The sequence below is a fragment of the Balaenoptera musculus genome, chromosome X, assembly GCF_009873245.2.
Source record: "Balaenoptera musculus isolate JJ_BM4_2016_0621 chromosome X, mBalMus1.pri.v3, whole genome shotgun sequence".
Taxonomy (NCBI): Eukaryota; Metazoa; Chordata; class Mammalia; order Artiodactyla; family Balaenopteridae; genus Balaenoptera; species Balaenoptera musculus.
The window spans coordinates 55,150,673-55,170,458 of NC_045806.1; the positions used below are offsets into that span (position 1 = coordinate 55,150,673).

The following is a 19,786-nucleotide window of genomic DNA, read 5'->3' on the forward strand; positions in this document are numbered from 1 at the left end:
ATTTACTGTGGTTCCATTATATAGACAGTTCATATATTGGTCCCCTCCTTTCTATCCCAAAGGCCACTGACCCTATCTGCTCCAGCCTCCCCGTGTCAAGTTTTGCCTAACCTTCGCCACCCCCATTCCCAATGAATTCCTCACTCAACAGATAGAGTAACATTCTGAAACATAAACCTGACTCTGTTACTCCCCTGATTAGGTCCCTTCAAGAGCTCCCCACTGGGCTCTGGATAAAGTTCAAGTTCTATCACACTGACCTACAAGGTTCTTCATGATCTGGCCCCGACCGCTGCTCCACACATAGTTCTTACTCTCTGTCTGGCACTCTGCTCTCCATCCAGACTATACACATTTCCTTAAACCTCACGCTTCCACACCTCTTTGACTTTTTCTCTGCTCTTCCGGCCATGCTCTTTTCCAGTACTTACATGGAATTGTGATGATTTGTACTTGTGGCCTACCCCCTTGCCCCCACCTGGCTGTGAATTCCTCAAGGGCGGGGAACATGTTTAATTTATCTGAATCCCTGGGTACCTATCAAAGGGCCTGGCCCTTAGAGGCTCATAGTAAATGAATGGATGAATGAATGAATGACCCACTAGATGGGAAGACTGTCACCACCAGTCCCGGCCTTGTTCCAGAGTGCCTATTTCTGCAACTGCTGGACTCCTGGCTCCTCTGTCCAGAATCTCCACATGACAGGAATATGTTCTACAACCCAGAAACAAAAAGAACCTTCGCCCCCTGTAGCAAAATTCTCTGATGTAAAAGTTCATACCTCAGTTTCCCCTGTAAGCCTCTCAGCTACCAAAATGGCACCAGGATCAGGGCCCAAAGCCGAGTGGGTTTCATGGTCCTGGTCTAGGCCAGGTTATCCTGGACCCAGAGAAAAAAAGAATAGGATGCAATAAAACTGGGAGCCCCATAAGCCTAAACTGTAAACTTGGTTCTGCCATGTACTAGCTGTGTGGCCTTGGGAAAGTCATTTCTCTTCTCTGGGCCTCATGTTCTTTATGTGTCACATGAGTATAAGAAAACCTACCATGTCTGTGATAGTCAAACACGTTTACTTATTTGTAACCTGTAAATCCCTGTGTAAATTTAAAGCTTAATTAGCTCCTGAACGATCTTTAATTCTCTTACACCTATGGTGCGTTAGGGGGTAGGGTGGGAGAGGAGGGAATTTAATAAGAATAGAACAGGATTGCAGAGTAACAGTGTGCCCTACCCATCAGTTCGTCTCCTAATTTTCCAGAACTGTCACATTTAGGACCTCACAAGGCCCTGCTTCCACCTTCCCTCCCACTCCCTCAGCCTTTTTTTTTTTAACTCCCCTTTTGTCCACCACTGAGAATTATATTGACTTGCTTAATCATGGGTCCACTTTGGAGTTTGTAGGAGAATTTCATATCTTTCTTTCTCGATTGGTCTTTCCCCTCTCTTCACACCTATCTCGTTCTAGAACTGTCCATCTCCCTCACACTAACATCCCTTGAGGACTTTTCCAATGAACACTCAGGGGGGACACCACCTACCCCTACACTCTCTTGTGGCCAATTGTGGGTTGGAGATTCACCAGATTTTGTCTTGTGGTCTACAAGGGTGGATCTGACTTTTGGTCATTTCAGAGTGATCTAGAGCTGAGATTAATCTCCCGGGACTAGAAATCATTGTAGTCAAGTGTCTGCACCTGGTGTGGCAATCATTGTGCAGGGATAAGACAGATAAAAAGTACTATGGCAACCCCTTTCCTTATAATATTTTGGTTGGCTTAGAGACTAGCTGCATGAAGGCAGGAGAATAGGCAAGACAACCCTTCTACCTCTAAGAGGAACCCTTCTTTCTTTCCTTAACTATTGAATTCACATCTATACCACTATCATTTTAGCCCAAGCCACCAACATTGCTTACCTGCACCACTGCAAAAGCCTTCTAAGAGACCTCCCTGCTTCCTCTGTAGCTCCAAAATCCATTCTCCACACAGCAGCCAGAGTGATCTCTCTACGACGGAAGTCAGATCTTGCCATTCTCCTGTTCTATGCCTTCCAATGGCTACCTACCATCGTTTGAATCGAAGCCAAAATCCTCACCCTGGCCTTCAAAATCCTGCATAATTTGGCCCTTGACTCTCTTAACCTCTGTTTGGAATGTTCTGCACCCAGATTGTCACATCGCTGGCTCCTTCTTGTCATCCAGGCCTTGCTCAAAGTTCAGCTCCCCTGAGAGATGCTCTCTGGTCACCTTTTCTAAAGCAATCCCCGCCTCTTCTGTCTACCCTATCATTCTCTACTTCATCATGTTTTTTAAAGTTTCTCCTTCTTGGTTCTTAGTGATGTCTGTGATTTCCTTATTGATTTATTTGTTTACCTATTTATTGTTTGTCCCTGCTGCATGAGGACAGGGACCTTATCTGTCTAAATCTATGCTATATCCTTAGCATCCTATTATAGTGCCTTGTAGGGCATCGGTGCTCTATAAATTTTTGTTGAATGAATTAATTTATAATATTCTTTATCATTTAAAAATGCTTTTGTGTATATCAATTTCTCACAAAATCTGTGACGTTGGGATTATTACTATCCTAGGCTTATGGATACAGAAACTGAGTTTCAAGAGGTTATGGGTGATGTCCAATGTTATATAACCAATAAATAGGGGAAGGTGGCCCTGAACTTCAGCTTTCCAGTTCCAAATACTGCTTTTCCCACCAACATACCTTGCTTCTAACCTGGTTGATGCTATACCAAGGATTGCATGTTCCAAGCAAATGCTGACTGATTCTTTGATAATTCTTATTGTCAGGCATTGGAACAGTACTGTGACCTGCACAGACTGCCTCTGATCTCCTGACTTGGGGGTGCTCTTATTCCATGAGAATGACATGAACCAGAGGAGTCAGCCAGTGGAGTGGGAGAAAGTAGTATGGAGTGGGCAGTCAGGAGTCTGGGCTTCTAAGCTCCCCTTTGCTCCCTACTTGTACTTCATTTTCCTTTTCTGTGGGCCTCCGTGTGTCTTCCTGTAAAATGGGTAGATTGAACTTGCTGACTTCAAAGATTCCTTCCAGTTTTGATATTGTGTGGGGCTCTGCAATGCCTTAATTTCTTCTCTGTTTCCTTTACAGTGCTTCCCATTGCTGCAGGGGAGGAAGAATGCCGGTAAGTGCATGAGGTAGGGCTCAGAAGTGGCATGCAATGGCACTGAGCTTCTCAGTGGTCCTCACAGACTAGCTGATCGGGTCCCTGGACCGTGGAGCCGATGTCCTAGATGCTGAAGCTGGAGATGTTCTCTGTCTCCCTCCAGTGGGCATTTCCTGGGCTCCTCAGCCTGGTCTTCTGGAAGTGAGTGGGTGTGCAGAACTTCTGTATTTCTCAGGTTTTCTCCAGTCAGGGAGCCAGGGGAGGATCTCCCTACAGAGCTATCAGCAAGTGGCAGCCACCCATACGCTTCCCTTGTTCTCAGATGCCTTCTTTCTACTGGGAAGTATATTAGGGTGGGAGATATGTTGGGAAAGGGAACAGGTAAGATGAGGGTGAAGGAAAGAGACTTGGCATTTGGAGTTCAGTGTGTGATATTTCCAATGCTTACCTTGTGTGGAAGTCTACCAAGAGGGTTAGTTAGGGCTGAAGGGATATATATATATATATATATATATATATATATATATATATATATATATGGCCTTGAGGGAGAAAAATCTTTCCCTTTCCTCTCTAACAAGTTTCTTTGAGGTTGGCTTCTTATCTGCCTTCTGCCTCTGGTGTCCTACTTGGGTGTGGACTAGTGGGTGGCATTCTGGAGCAACTCCCTTCCATTGAAGAGGGCACAGTTGTCTAGAGGGGGATGACTTCTTTGGGGAGGAAGAGAAAGAAGGATATTGGCCAGGAATGAATTTGCTGCCAGAGCCTGGACTCCTGGCATCAACCAGGCTCTGCTGAGGTCATCTAGGTCATCCTCCTGGCTCCAGCCCGATCTCAGCCATTCCCACTGGCTTCAGGTTTTCATCAGGATGAGTTCAGGGCTTGAATGAGCATGGCTGCTAGACAGCAATTAGGGCTGGGGGGTCACGGAAACAGAAAGACACCAATTAAGAAGCGGCATACTAAGCGCCTGTGCGAGGCATCTTGGGAAGATGTTGGAAGAGACAACCCGAGCCCTCGCTCCTGAGCACCTCCCCAAGTTGTTGGAGCTGGTTTGGACACAGTCTTACCAGGAGGCAGAGAGGGGATCTGGTTACCTCTCAAGGACTTTTCCACCTAGGACCCTGAGTTCTTGGGTGGTGGCTGCTGAAAAAGAAGAAGAGCCAGCAGGGCGAGGTGTTTATTTACATTGCCATGACAGCAGATGAGAGGGGACCTATTTTGGAGCAGGAACACTGCTTTGATCAGCATACAGCACACATCTGTTTCTCTGTGCCACACCCCCTCCCAAGCCTCCCCTATCACCATTCCAGGGCTTCTTGCTGAGCACAGTTCCTGCTTTGCAACAGAGACTTCTGGGGGCACAAGATCTATGGGCTGCCCATACCGGGGGAAGGACAAACTTCTCCATTTCAGAGACACCAGCTGCAAAGGCTAAAAAGAAACCCTCAGGCCCTGAAATAGTGACCCCCCCACCAGACAAAAGCACTCTCAGCGGCTGCCAAGTTGCCTCATTAGAATGTCTGTGCCAGGCTGAGTTGCCAGTGCTGAATCCTGGGCGGGTGGGCACCAGGTGGCTGAGTGGCCTGTGGTTTCTAGAGGAAAGAGGAGTGTCTTTTAGAGGGCAGGGTCAAGCAGAAGAGATTGCCACCTGCAGAACTGAGCTGGGACTGATTTTTGTGCTACTTCTTTAGGTTAAAGTTTGAAAATGTCTGTTTAAGGGCAAGTGTGAACACATTGTCTCAGGCTGATCCAAAGACAATCTGGCACAAATTAAGAGTTTATGTGGATACGGCAGTGGAAGCAGCGAGGCACTGAAAATCAAAGGACCTGGATTGTATACCAAATTTCATAACCAATTCACTGCGTGGACCCAGGCATGAAACTTCCTCTCTCTGGACCAACGTCCACATCTGTAAAATGGAGCTTATTGCATGGGGGTCTTGCATGGATCGCAAGAGGTAGTGCGTTAAAACATCAAAGTGCTGAGCAAATGTGATTATTTTTGAGATATAGCTCAAGGAGGGAGAGAACTCTTGGTTTGTTTAGTTATTGATTTTTTTTGGACTAGGTAATGACTTCACCTGTTTTAAAATTCAAGAGGTATGAAAATAAAAATCTTCCCACTTCTGTCTCTCCACCACCCAGCAATCCTCTTGGATGTGACCAATGTTACCAGCTTCTTGGGCCCTTGATGAATTTTGAAGGTCTAAAGGAAGTGAGCTGTACTAGCCAAGACTTCAGTGGAGGCTGTAGATGCCTGATTTGGGCTGGGAGTAGGGTTGAGGGGAGTGTGCAAAAAGGGCAATGGAGAAGGAATTGCGGGGCAGGGAATGTGGAGCACTGGTGGAATAAGCATTTGTTTGGGAATCAAGAGACCTGGGATCCAGTCTTGACTGTATGACTCATGGTTGAATGATCTTAAGAACCTTCCCCTTTCTAACTCTCAGTGTTCTATCTGTACATTGAGCCTGCTGTGTTCTCATATGCCATTCTTACAAGTTCCACCAGAGTAGAGCAGAAGTGGTGGAGGGGAGGACGGCCCAGGGACATTTTAGAGAAGGAGAAGCCAGTACACTGACTCAAAGCTGATAATTGAGTATGCTTTTCATATGTAATCTTCTTCCTATTAAGATTAGTCAATCAAAGGGTTCTCTGCCACCACGCTACTGCTTTTGTCCTAGTGGTTTCACCGACAGAGCAAACCTTTGGCACCATCTGCACAGGAGAACATTAGGAAACGTCCAACTGGCTTCAGCATATGTAATGCTGCCCAGGCCCAGGAGGATAGCCTGAATAAACTTTGGTGGTCCTGCTATCATGGCCCAAGAATCTACTAGCACAATGTTTCCCAAATTTCACTTATTGGTGAACCAACTTCACAATTTTTGCCATTATTTCATCCTGTGCCATTATGTACTTATTATGTTTCCTTAAGTCAACCCGATTTTAAACAATAACCTCACTTTAAGCAGTAAATATCTAAGAAGCGAGGGGTTGAGGTACTAGTTACAGCTTTCCTAATGCATATTGAATTCAACATATATCTATCACAATTCAAAACATCAGTGTATCATCACTCCAAACCATCCCATGCATATATACCCAGCATTGGAAACCACAGAGGTAGCGGTAACACAAACCGGCAGGTCAAGAAGGCCTTTAGACCGTTGGAGCTCACGCCAAGACTCACTCGGTGCTCCCGGGCTCCCTGCGTCACTCCATACTCCTTATGTTGTGTTACTTAGGGATGAATTGCTCCTGAGATGGAAATAGGTTCTGGAACCTAAAAGGAGCCCCTTCCCTCCAAACAAAATCCACAATTCTGAATTGCCTCACAGGTACTGAAGAGAGAACACTTGACTAGGGCACCAGAAGTTCTAGGTTCCAGTTTTGGCTCTGCCCCTGACCAGCTGTGTGACTTTGGGCCTGCCCCTTCCCCTCTCTGGGCCTTCGTGTTCCCAACTATAATATGAAGAGTTTGGTCTAAATGACCTCTAAGGTATCTTGCTGCTCTGAAATTCAACGACTTCTTGACTTGCAGACCCTACACTTCTGTTTAACTCATTAGCTCCCCTTCCCAGCAGTCCACAGAGGTGAGAAGGCGGCTGACCTTCCCTCCCATTGCCCTTGCACCAAATCCTCCCTGAGGCCCCTTGCTCCCAGTGCACAAGGCTCCTTTTGTTGCCTGGAGCCATTCAGGGCTTCTCTTCAAGCTCTCTTGTTGAAGTGGCTGAGGCGACCTGTGGGGTAATAGTTGGCCTGTAACAAGAGCCCTGGCTCCCCAACCCAACTGGCTCCAGCCTGGCTGCAGGCTTGGACTCAGCACCAGACTTTGTCCATCAGCTGCCCAGACCCCTCCCTCCAGTTCTGAGAGGGCAGAGAAACTAGTTGAAAAGGGAAAAAATAGAAACTAATACATTTATTTAAATGCATTTATTTAAGTTGCTATTAGACGTCACTTCTAAGGCTCAAGAGGACAGTAGACCAAAACACTGAGTCTATGAAAATCATCATCATAATAATAATTCAATTAACTTCCTCTCTTTTGAAAATGACCAAATCATTACTGTAACTAATTCTTGACAGATCTGGCCATTTAACATTTGCCATTTTATGAAGAACGTTTGCAGGGCATAGCTTATCTAGCATTTGACAGATATTTTACCCAGCAACTTGGAATAGTATAAAAACCGACTTAGGGGGTATCTGGAATTGATTATCATTTGAGACAGGAAATCTTTCAACCATGGTCTGCAGTGAATTCAGCCAAGGTAAAAAACACTGGACTGTGAGTTGAAAATTCTAAGATCTAATCCCAAGTCTGACATTAACTCCTTCTGTGACCTTGAGTTAGTTGCCTCCCCTGCCTGGACCTCAGTTTCCTTGTATGAAAAATGAGAAGGTTGAACTAGAAGGTCCCAAGGTCCTTTGCACTCTACTCTGTGTCGTCCTCCACCCCCTGTCCCTGCCAGAGTCAGGCTGAAAGGAGGGAGAGGCAGGGATAGGGTCAGTGAAAAGGGCAGTTTCAAGATGTTCTTTTGGATAGGGGAAGGATGTCCAGACCCACGGAGGAGAGTAACAGCTTCCTTTAGGGTCAAAATGGGCTGGGAAGTCCAGGTCCCCCATGCTTGCTGTCAGGAGTACAAAACAGAAAGCCAAGCCCAGGCTTACCGATACGAGCCAAGCAAATGTCCTGAGGCACAGCTTAGTTGGCCATTTTCACAGCCTGGGCCAATCCAGAAGATCAGAGCAAGGGCTGCGTGGCATGGGACAGCTACCCAGGGGCTGGGGAGGGAATGGGAGTTGCAGATGGAATGACAGGTCTGGAAAGTGTTATTGGACGCTTCCACCAGAAGCTCACATGAATCCTTCAAACTCAACACTAAAGAGCATAGTTCTTCATCATTCTCCTGGAAACCTTCTCCTTCTCTAGGATTCTCTTGCTTGGTTAATGTACCATCATCCACGCAGTCACTCAAGCAAGAATCATGGAAATCGCTTGGGCTCCTCCCTATCTCATTCGCTACCATGCAGTCACCAAATCATGCCCATGAAACTTCTCCGTAATGTTTCTCAAATCTGCCCCTTCTTTTCCACCCACGCTGCCGTAGCCCTGCATCTCGGCCCTTAGCATCTCTGACATGGATGGTTGCTACTGTTCCTAACTGGTCTCCCTGCCAGCATGCTTTCCCTTCCAATCCACCTCCCATACTGCTGCCAGAGTTCTCTCTTTAAAAGAAAAATTTGGTCATGCTCAAAAACCTTTGATTGTTCCCTGCCTTTGGTCAAAGTCCAGATTTTTTGTGTTGGCAATCAAGGTTCTTCACAAGTTAATAACCTGTCTTTCTTACTTCATCTCACACCACATCCCCACATTTCCGAGCCCCATGGGACAACTCAGAATTCCCTATGCATACAATGAACTCTCATACTGGACTCTCCACTGTGGGTGTCTTTGCCAGTCCCCCTACTTGGCTTGTCAAGCCGTCTTCTGGTCCTCTGGACAAGCCCATCTTGTCCATATTTCTATTATAACACATCATGCAGTTCTGCATTTGCTTCTTTTCTTTCCTGTATCTCCCATGGACCATGAGCTCTTCGTGTACAATAACTATATCTGACTGACCTCTGTATTCCCAGAACTAAGCACAGGGCCTCACAGAAACAACGAATCTGCCAAGGGCTGTCTTTTATTTTTGATGGCATAGCAAAGGAACTTCTGGTAATTAGACTAGTGACTTCTTTCTCAGCAGACTTTCTTCCCTGTCACTTCAGCTCTGAACTAGCTATTACAGATGAACACAGAGCCCCCACTGGCTCCAGATGACAAATTGTCTTGAGACAGGGCTTTGACGGGCTTAACAGTTGCAGCCAGTGGTACAGATTCATGCAAAACACGTTTCCACCAAACCCTTGAAACTTGGAGGTTGCCTACATCTCAAGGCAAGAAGGGCACTTAAGGACCATATTCATATTAATCAGTGGCTGACAAACTGAGTCCCGAGGAACTCTAGTGTCCCCAGAGATTCACTGGGAGATGTGAGAAGAGGACAGATTTGGGGGGGTTGCTTCACTCAACCAAATCTATTTCACCTCTTGGAAGTTCCATAAAGGTTTCATTTGGAGACTGAAATTGGCCACATAAAAGTGGATATTGGAGACCACTGTTCTAGTCCAGTGCTCATCTGCTAACACTTGCTCACCCTTTATACCATTCCTGCTATGTGCCCAGTCAGGCTCAGACCAAGCTCTCCAGGTATCGTCAAGCATCCCTTTTCATCCTGTACTCGGTTGAAAGTTCTTCTTTATATGGAGCCAGAATCTGCCTCACAACTTCCACCCAGTGGTCTTGTTTTCACCCCTTGGAGTCTCATGGAAGTTGTTCTATTCCTTCTTCCCCTATGGCCAATCTGATGGCATTTAGAATTTCCCAAAGTCTGAGATGGAAGGAAGCTTGTAGCTCATACAGTCCAATGCTCCCATTGCAGTTGGTGAACCTGAAGCTCAGAGAAGGTAGGTGATCTGCAAAACAGCAGACAGCACTTAGCAGTAAAAGTGAGACCAGAACCCAAGTCCCCACTCATGTATAATGTCCTCCCAGAATCTGTCTTTCCACAGAATGAACAGCTCCCACTCCGAATTTCTCACAGTCCTGATGACTCTTTCCTAAACTTACTCCCAATTGACAGCACCCAAGTGCTGAAGATCAGCAGCTCAGCTGGTGAAAGCTCCGTGGTGTCCAGGCTTTCATCAGCCTGGGCTAAGGGCAAAGGCAAAGGAGAGCAAACTGGCATCGGAAGCAGAGCTGTTTCCTCATCACAGCCTGGATGCTGTTCTCCTCCTCTTTCCATGGGACTAAATTCCATTCCTATAGCCCTCCTCCTATGGCAGGGCAGCCAAGGGGCAGCTTTCAGAGGCTCCTTCTGACCTGTTTGCTAGAGGGTCCCTGCTGTGTGACCCTCCACATCCCCAAACCAGAAACAGGAAGAGTTGATTTGGTTTATGTTTCAAGAAGAAAAATGAAAACATAGGCAGTAGGGCTCCTGAGAACAGAGGCTTCCAACTCTGTGTCCATGTGCCCCCGGAGCAGGATATTTCAGGGAATACATTCCACAGGGGAAGGGAATGGTCTCCTTATTAAAAACAAAACACAAAACCCTTCAACGTTTGGAAAAAGAAAACGGCCAAAGGAGACCCTTAAGGAGGGGAGGGGCAGTTGTTTCAGAATCTCCAATGCTCCCCGCCACCACCCCCCGCCCCCCACATCCACCAATTGGCGCTTTGATCATACTTTGATCTCACTGCTGTTATCAGCACATCTGGCCCCCAGAGGTGCCCTGTTCCCTTTAACCTATGGCCCAAGAGAAGGTCCAAGCACCATTTCTTGTTTCCCTGAGGATCATCAAAGTAGACTGGCACTTAGAACCTTCCTTTAAAACCAAGCAAAAAAAACCCAGAATGAATAATGAATTCATTAATTCATTAACAGAACATGCAAATTGCAGAACAGCATTCAGACTTTGCAAAGTACATGCTTCTTGTCTTGAGAAAACCAGCAAAAGCAGGGAAGCACTTTGCCAGTCCCTAAATATCGCTCACGGGATAATTACTTCATTGCCCCACATGAGCTGCTGTAAATTTGCCTGACTTTCTCCCCTCTCAGCTCTCTGTTGCTGGGAGGTGGTGCCATCTTGTTTCCCAACCACAGTTACCAAAATGGCCAAAGCAAAAGGTCTTTTGGAAAAAAACAAAACCTTCCAGAACACCTAGTGTCCTTTCCAGTTCTGGTTTCTGGGCTGAGGAGCATGGCTAGTTCACATCTGGGTGCCAAAGAAACATGGTCCTGCAAAGGAAACAGTTCTGGCCACCTCTGAAGCTTCTACAGAGCTTCTATATGTGTAACATGTGTGAATGCATGCACACACACATATAGCCTCTTCACCAAAATCTTAACCTTCACCACACAAAAACGTGCTACTCTCTCTTGCTTCTCAAAGGGGTCTCTGTGTCCCCTTGGGTCAGAGGTAAGCAGAACCTCTTCCCAGATGTTTCCAAGAGCATCTGTATGGAATAGCTCATTCTCCCTAAAAGATCTGGGGGAAAAACGTCATTTTTAAATTAAAACAAGCATAAATATATGTAACGGAATAGCATGCAAAATTCACATGAATTTGTAAGATAAAAGTGGAGACTTCCAAGAAATTTCTCACTTATGGCTGGCAACATGGGCTCCCCGGCTCCTTGGGGCTGTGTGGGGAATGAGTTCATTCTGTTCAGTCGTTTGGGGGTACCCTGGTGCAAAGGTTTGAGAAGCACTCACTGAACTGGTAGGCTCCCTGAGGGCAGAAACTTTGTCTCATTCCTCTCTGTATCCTCACGCCTAATACATAGCCAGCAACAGAGAGAGTGCTCAAGAACTGTTTGCTCCATCCTTCTATCAGCCCATCCATCCTTCCCAAGAAACCAGTGAAAAAGGTGGCTTCAGGCTGATGAAAAGGGCTCAGTTTCTGAAGAACTCAGACAGCTCTGGGTCTGAATTCTGACTCTGTCACCTATCAGCTGTGTGATCACCTCTCTGAGCCTCAGTTTTCTCAGTTTGAAAATAAAGATCCAAACACCCAATTCCTGGGTTGTTGTGGGAACTAACTGTGATAGTGGGAGTGAGACAGCTCTATAAGCTCCCAGGCAATACACAAATAATAGTTATTAAATGATTATAAAAGTGACCATCATGACCAGTCCAAGCAGGAGAGTGGGGGAAGGGAGAGATGTTTATTCCAGTCCAGAAGTCTGACTTGAGATTAAGAAGGCAGGAGCTGAGGCCTCAAGAATGAGCCCCTGGGCCTCTCTGATGGGGAGGGCCCAGGTTGGATGGCTCTGGAGTCCCACCCCCACTCCAGGGAGGCAGTGTGTATAGGCAGCTTCGGGCAGAGTGATGGAAGTATCAGATGTGTCTCTGTATACCTCCAGTCTCCAAAGACCAGATGTGCTTGCTTTCTCATATCTGCCGATGAGCCCTGTGGAGGCCTGGCTCACACACAGCAAGGGTCACACGTCAGCTGGGCTAAAGTTACAATCAGGCACGATGGCTTGGTGGCTAGCAGCTCTGTGACCCTGGGCAAGTGTCTTCTCTTTCTGGGCCCCAACTTCCCCATCATTAAAATGAGGGGATTGGATAGAGTGACCTCTAAGGCCCTTCCATCTCCTACACACTGTGGTTGTATGGCCCTTAATCGGAAAGTTGTTTGACCTTGTTTTTCCAAAAATGTGATCAATCTGATCATCTGAGAGTTTGATACTGAATCCTGGACCTTAGTGAAAAGCAGTGTGGGGAGGCCTGCCTGGGCCCCCTTCTGTTTGTAAGCCTCCTGGTCCCTAGGGCTCCTTCTGCCTGGGTCTGGCTGGACTGGCCCATCTCCAGGGCAATTTGTGATCACGTTCCAGGTGAGGGGCGGGTGGGTGAAGCAGGTGTTTCCCAAGGCTGGGACTCAGGGCCAGGTACCTCACAATATAAAATGAAGAAAGGAAAGAAAACAGGAAATCCTGCCCACTCTATGCACCTAATTGTTCAGGAAAAATTCCTTCTAGGCAGGGCTGCTGTCGCAGAAGTCAGCAACAGCTGCTGGGCTGGAGAGCTGCTGTGGTCCCTGGGATTCTGAGTCTCCTCACCCCCATCTCAATCTGTTCAGACCTTTGCCATTCTTTGACAGCCAGTTCAAATAGTGTCCCCTCCCCACCACCTTCAAATCCTCTGCATACTGTTTGTCTGTCTTAGAGCATGGATCATGTTCTACCTTGTGTTGGAGCTATTTCCTTCTCATAAGGATTCGAAATAAACTACATTCTCTGAGGAAAAACTTTAACCTGAATATCTGGATATAAAATGGAGAGCCAAAGTCCTATAACTCCTCACTCCCACTTTTGAGAATTAGCCACCGTTAGGAAGTTTTTCCGGTAGTTTCCAGAAAGCTTCTATTGTCAAAGCTATTGAAAATGCGAGAGAGCATGATGCTTTGGAGGGAGCACTGGCTCTGGAAATTAAACACCTGGGTCTGTGTCTCAGCTCTCCACTTGCCGGTCAGATCAGCTAGGGTGAATTCTGTCTTCTTTTTGACTCTCAGTCCTCTGCTCTGTAAAATGGGATAACAGTTCCTCTCCTGCTATCTCACAGGGTTGTTGTAAGGACCAAATGAGACAAAAGAAATGAAAGCATTTTGGAAACTCTAAGGGATGCTCTATTTATCTCCATGCTTGTCTTTGCAATTTGACTGTAAGCACCTTGAGAACAGAAACCTTGGCCCATCTGGGACTGGGTCCCCATTGCCCCTAGTTCTGATGATTTGTCTGGAACAGGCAAGTGGTGACTGTCAGGTGGGGTGGGGGGCAGGCATGGAGCTCAAGCCCAGGGGGTGCACCACACCCAGCGGAGTCAGTGCTTTGCTCCTGCCCTGGTTCTGGGCACATAGTTCCCTGAGCTTCCTCTGGAGCCAAACTCAACCTCAACCGAGAGGACCATTTTTCTAAAGTCACTTGGCTTTTAAAATGCTGCTCTACTTTGAAAATTCAGCAACTCCTGTTCCCACCCTCTACCTCCCTCAGCTCCCAGTTCCTCGGATTCTGACCCTAAGTAGTGTTTTCAGAGTTCTCAGCACACACACACACACACACAGACACATTTGTGTGTGTGTGTGTGTGCAGATACACAGATATAAATGAGAGAGAGAGAGAGAGAGGAAAGTGGCCAAGAAGATTCAATTTTCTAAATGGACCAGATATAAAAGGGTTGGAAATTAAAGCTAGAAAACTCCTCGGATATCATTTAGTCCAATCACTCCTCCCCTTCAACCTTTAACAGATGGACAAACTGAGACCCAGAAAAGGGAAGGGACTCACCCAGGGAGTTAGTGGCTCTGACAGCCAAGTAAAGGTAGGGAGAAGGAGCAAGGCTTTGGGCCGAAGGGTTCAAGTTAGGGGATCCAGCCTGGGGAAGATGGGTGGGGCCTGAGAAGAGATGAATGTGGCCAGAGTGGGAGGATCAATTAGGAGAATCAGTCAGGACCAGCTGAGAAATTTCCCTGGGAAGTGGAAATATAAGAAATATGAGGGTTGTGGTTTAGCAAGTTATTATGAGCCTTGCTGAGCAAGGAGAGGGAGGGGAAAGGAAGAGAAAAACAGAGGGGGCCAGAAAAGGAGAAGAAATATAAGAAGGAAGGCTGACCTGGGCGAATGGAGGACACTTAGAGTGATGGGTCAGTATGGGCTGAACTGAGCAAGTCAGCAGAGCCTTGTCACCTGTGGGACATCCAGCCACTTTACAGGTTCCCGCCGGTCTGCTCCCTGGCTTCTTCTAGGCTCTGAGCATGCGAGCTATTTCTTCTTTTCTTTTTTAGCATCTTTATTGGAGTATAATTGCTTTACAATGGTGTGTTAGTTTCTGCTTTATAACAAAGTGAATCACTTATACATATACATATGTTCCCATATCTCTTCCCTCTTGCGTCTCCCTCCCTCCCCCCCTCCCTATCCCACCCCTCTAGGTGGCCACAAAGCACCGAGCTGATCTCCCTGTGCTATGCGGCTGCTTCCCACTAGCTATCTATTTTACGTTTGGTAGTGTATATATGTCCATGCCACTCTCTCACTTTGTCACAGCTTACCCTTCCCCCTCCCCATATCCTCAAGTCCATTATTTTCTTAGCAAACTCAGTCTTTTCCCACTGCCCACTGTTTGGGGAAGTGGCCCCAGACCATAGGCTTTATCTCTGCAGATCTGGGGCAAGGGCACCCTGAAGCCTGGCCTGGCTGGCTGCCAGAACAGGAATGCACCCACTCTACAGCCACGGTCTGGTTTTAGGTGCACAGTCACATTGAGAGGTGAACTCAGCGCAACTTTCAGATGAAGGGTAAGAGAACATACCAATGGAAATAACCATAAGAATAACAAAAATAACTAAATATGTATGGAGAACCAATAGTTGGACCGATCAAGAAGGAGGGCACTAGAGCCAAAATGCCTGTATTCGAATCCCAGTTGTACCCCCCATTAGCTGTGTGATCTTGGACAAGTTCCTTAACTTCTCTGTGCCTCAGTGTCCTATGTGTAAAATGAAGATATCAATTGTGCCTTCTTGAGAAGATTTAGAAGGAACAAATGAGTTGACCCTGGTACGGCCTTTAAGCGATGCCCAGCATACAGTGCTCAATAAATGGTAGCTATTATTGTCATCATCATTACGTGCTGGGCACTGCTCTAAAGGTTTGACTTATATTATGGCCTGTAATGATCACTCAGAAGGGAACTGAGGCCCAGGTGTAAGGACATGTCTAGTCCATTTGCTTTTTCTTAGACGCAGACTTTTTTTCCCCCAAACCGAATCCTGTGTGGAAGCTCAATGTATAAAACAGATGAAAAGCAGCATGGCTCTGATTGAAGCAAGGTGGGGTAGGGATGGGAACCTGAGCCTCCAGGCTCAGCCTTCCCTCGTTCTTCCCTCCCCCAACATCCCCAAGGTAGGCCTTGAGGCTCCTCTCCAGCCACTGGGAGGCACAATTTGCAAGCCTGCTGACCTAGTCCATCGAACTTTTTATGCTCAGATGAAGATATCATTAGACTTGAAAGGGCAAGTAACGTGCCCAAAGGTTATACAGCAAGTCAAAGGCAGAAGGGGGCATGGGTGGCACCACCAGGCATGGAGGACAATAACTTGGTCAAAGAGAACAGCCTCCTTGGTTAAACTAGAACATAGAACATCCAGGCTTGGGCGGAGAAGAGCCAGGAAAGGAGGGGTGAGCAGGAAGGGAGGGGACCCTGACCCAGAGGCCCTGCCCCTGGGCCCTGAGTGTGAAGAGCCCCTCTGGACCCTCCTATCAGGCTGGGGCCACCCCAGACTTCAAGACAACAAGACAGGGCTTCCCTGGTGGTGCAGTGGTTGAGAATCTGCCGGCCAATGCAGGGGACACGGGTTCGAGCCCTGGTCTGGGAAGATCCCACATGCCGCGGAGCAACTGGGTCCGTGAGCCACAACTACTGAGCCTGCGCGTCTGGAGCCTGTGCCCCGCAACGGGAGGGGCCGCGATAGTGAAAGGTCCGCTCACGGCGATGAAGAGTGGCCCCCGCACCGCGATGAAGAGTGGCCCCCGCTTGCCGCAACTAGAGAAAGCCCTCGCACGAAACGAAGACCCAACGTAGCCAAAGATAAATAAATAAATAAAGTAGCTATTAATTAAAAAAAAAAAAAGACAAGACAAGGCCCTGTCCTCATGGAGCCTCTCACTACACAGGGTTTGGGGTTCTGTTTTGACAAGGGACGTGGTCCCTGCCCCTGAGCTCTCCAGTCTGGGGGATGCAGCTGACGTGGGGCTAAATCCTGCCATTCAGGCCTTCTGATTGAACTCTTGGCGGGCGAGAGCATTTTCACAAGGCTCCTTCTCCTTCAGGGTTCCAGGACAGCAGGCTGGCTTCCAACGCATTGTTGTCAGGGAAGTACAGAGGGACAGCCCGGCTCACCATCCCTTTCACTGCTATGTGTGTGGACGCCCCCCCTCTGTTCAAGACTCACCACTGTTTATCTAAGAACCTGCGCATGGCCAGCTTTTGTTTTCAGACTTTGGCATGGGTTACCTGAGGATACCACACAGAGGAGAAATGTTCCTCCTAGAGAACTGTGGGACTTCTCTGGAGTCCCTTCTGACCTGATAGTTTGAGCCAGTCAGACCCGTAAGACCTCTGGAAGATGACTGAATCTGCAGGGCAGGGCAAGGCAGGGGCAAATACTGAAGGGCAAAACCTGGGTGCAGGGCCCTGAGTTGCTTGCCCCTCCCTGCACAGGCCTCAGGATCTCCATCTGTATAATGAGGGGGTGGAGCAGATGCTCTCTGAGGGCCCATCAACTCCAGGCTGGGCTTCTGTGGAGGCCCCAGCCACTTGGGCACTCTGTCACACAGTGGCCTGGAATCCCAAAGGAACACACCAAGTGACAGATGCAGACAAAGCCTGTTCACTGCCATGGCTTGCCAGCCCTCGTGGCAAGTCACACAAGAGTGATGATGCAGGAGGCAGATGACTGACCCACCCCACCACCGCCGCCAAATTGCCAACTCCTTCTCTGACACAAAAGCTGCTTTTGTTCATGGCCAGGCCAGCTGCTCAAATGGACCGAGCCCTGGATCTCTGAGCCAGGCTGCAGAGTCCGTGTTCCTGTTGGGTGGTGCTGCACCTTGCCAGGTGATGGGGAGAGGAGGAAGGCTTTCTGCAAGTTCCATCAGGGTGAGGGGTGTGTGCTAAGGCCCAGGGGTGGGAGTAGGGGCAGCTGTGGGTGGGTGCTGTAACTACTTCCCAGATAAAGGCAAAAAGAATTAGTAGACATTAAATTGAGCAGCCTGCATGACACAAGGACAGGAAGGAAATAGCCAGGCAGGCGAAAGGCTAAGGGGTGAGTTTGCCACTGACAAGTGCATCTTATCAGTGATTTCTCATTTGGGTCACATGACAGTTTCGGGAAGTAGGTGCTACCGTCTCCCTTTAATAGCGAGGAAACTGAGGTCCAGAAAAGTGATATGATGTGTTTTCTAGTAAGTGTTGAAGCTGGAGTTCAAACCCCAGGCTGCTATGAGAGTTGCAGTTCTTAGGGGCCCCTTCTCTGGAGCTGATAAAATCTGTAGAACATATACACTGTTGCTGCCCAGCCAGTAACTCTTCTAAGACTTGGCAGCAAGGACCTAGGAACGATCCTTCCCATTTTACTGAAGCCCAGAAAAGGCTAATGATTGGGCCATAGTCAGACACAGCCAGGTGGAGACGGGAAAGACTGAGGCTCCATCCTTCACCTTTCTGCCTTCAGTTGGGAAGCTGCAGAACACTGCTCCAAGCAGCACTCCACCGCTATTCTCTCTACGAATGGTCATTTTCCACTTAAAAAGTGCTCTCAGATCCATTATCTCGAGGTTTGTGGGGCAGAAAAAAAAATATTTCCATTTTCTAGGTGAAGAAACTGAGGTTCAATAACTTGCCAAAGGTTACACAGCTACTGAATGGTGGAACCAGGACTTGAGGCCAGAGTTGTGCCCAAACTGCCCTCTAGTTGTCCACAGAGTGCATTTGGCCAGCATGGGAAGGATAGAGCAAATTGGGTGAAGCATAATGTTGGAGACCCAAAGCAGCAAACCCCAACTCCCTGGGGTGACATTTAAACCCTTTGCTCTTTTCCATATGAACCTCTGAATTGCACAGAGTCATGGGGCCCTTGGGAGGGAAACACAGAAGCCAGTGAGGTCAGTTCTCTGGAGCAGACCCCAGAGCTGCCAACTTTCGTGGCTTGCTAGATGTAGATGCCCCATCAGCCCAAATGGCTTTGTGGTCAGGGTGCCAGGTTTGAGTCAACCACACAAAGGGCACGAAAGGGTGGAAGGGCCTTCTCTCTCTTCCCCTCTCACCAAATGTGGTTGCATTTCATGCTTGGTCACCGAGCCATCTTGACGTTCCTCTACCCCAGTGATGTTGGGGAAAGAAGACCCCAAATCTTTCTGCCACCATTGAGTTTGGGCAAGGAGACCCCAAATCTTTCTGCCACCGTTGAGTTTGGGCAAGGCTACTTCTGAGTCATTCATTCAGTCCTTGAACAAATATTCCCTAAGTGCCAACTCTGTGCCAAGCTCCCTCCTGATCAATGGATATGCCATAAATAATAAAACACAGTACCTGGTCTCAGAGGATCCAAACTCTTATTGGACAGGAAGACATACAGATAACTCAACTCAATATAGAATTATTGCTGATGAAACTGAGCTGAAGGAGCAATTGGAAAGGGAATGGCTTATGCTATTCATAGGAGTGGCTACAAGGATCTGTGGGACTTTGCCAGGTGCAGGAGATAGGGCAAATACCTTAATCTCTTTGTACCTCAGTTTCCTCATCTGTAAAATGGGATAATAATAGTACTTACATGGTTTCTGTGATGAGTCCATGAGTTAAAATGTGCAAAGAGCTTAGAGTAGTGCCAGGTACATTGAAAGCATCACGTAAGCGTTTGTGAAATGAGTCAAGGAAATAAGGATAAGCATTTTGTGTGTGTGTGTGAGAGAAGAGCACATGTAACACATTGGGAGGGTTAATGACGTTTAGTGTGTTCTGGGAAGGCCAGCTGCTTTGGCTGGGTGAGCTTGTGTGGAACTATGAATGTCAACCTTAGAAGTGTGAACTTGTCCCTGTAGATGACGGGCAGCCCTTTCTGAAGTTGGATCTTTGCTATGGAGGGTGGCAGAGGACTCCTGTGTGAAATGCTAGTGCTCTTTCACCAGCCCAACAGGTGCTGGGTCCAAGAGACTGCCACCAGCCAAGAAGCAGTCAGCTGCCACACATGAATGGAGAGCCAGCCCTTTGCACAGCCCAGCTCCTGGCTTAGCATCGATCTAGGGAAGGCTGGGTTGGGGGGAGAGACCCTACATCTTTGCCCTCAAGGAGCTGCTCATCTCATTGGAATAAGGTCTGCTTCTGCTAAGAATCAACTGAATTTTCCTGGTTTGAAGTTGTAGAGATGTGTGGGTGAGAAGCTCTGTTGTGGCTGGAGAGGCAGTATGTATAGTGATTACTAGCCAAAGCTGACAGGCTTGTCTGGGTTTAAAGCCCAGTGGTCACTTCCCAACTG

The 19,786-nt window shown here is 47.6% G+C and overlaps 1 protein-coding gene across 1 annotated transcript in view; it reads left to right on the forward strand.

Annotated features, from left to right (window-relative positions):
• STARD8 (StAR related lipid transfer domain containing 8) overlaps nt 1-19,786 on the forward strand; it is a 70,787-nt gene that overhangs the window by 8,689 nt on the left and 42,312 nt on the right. The window contains exon 2 of the mRNA XM_036840586.1: nt 3,125-3,158. Coding sequence (XP_036696481.1) covers nt 3,125-3,158 — 34 coding nt within the window. The remainder of the gene's footprint in view (nt 1-3,124; nt 3,159-19,786) is intronic.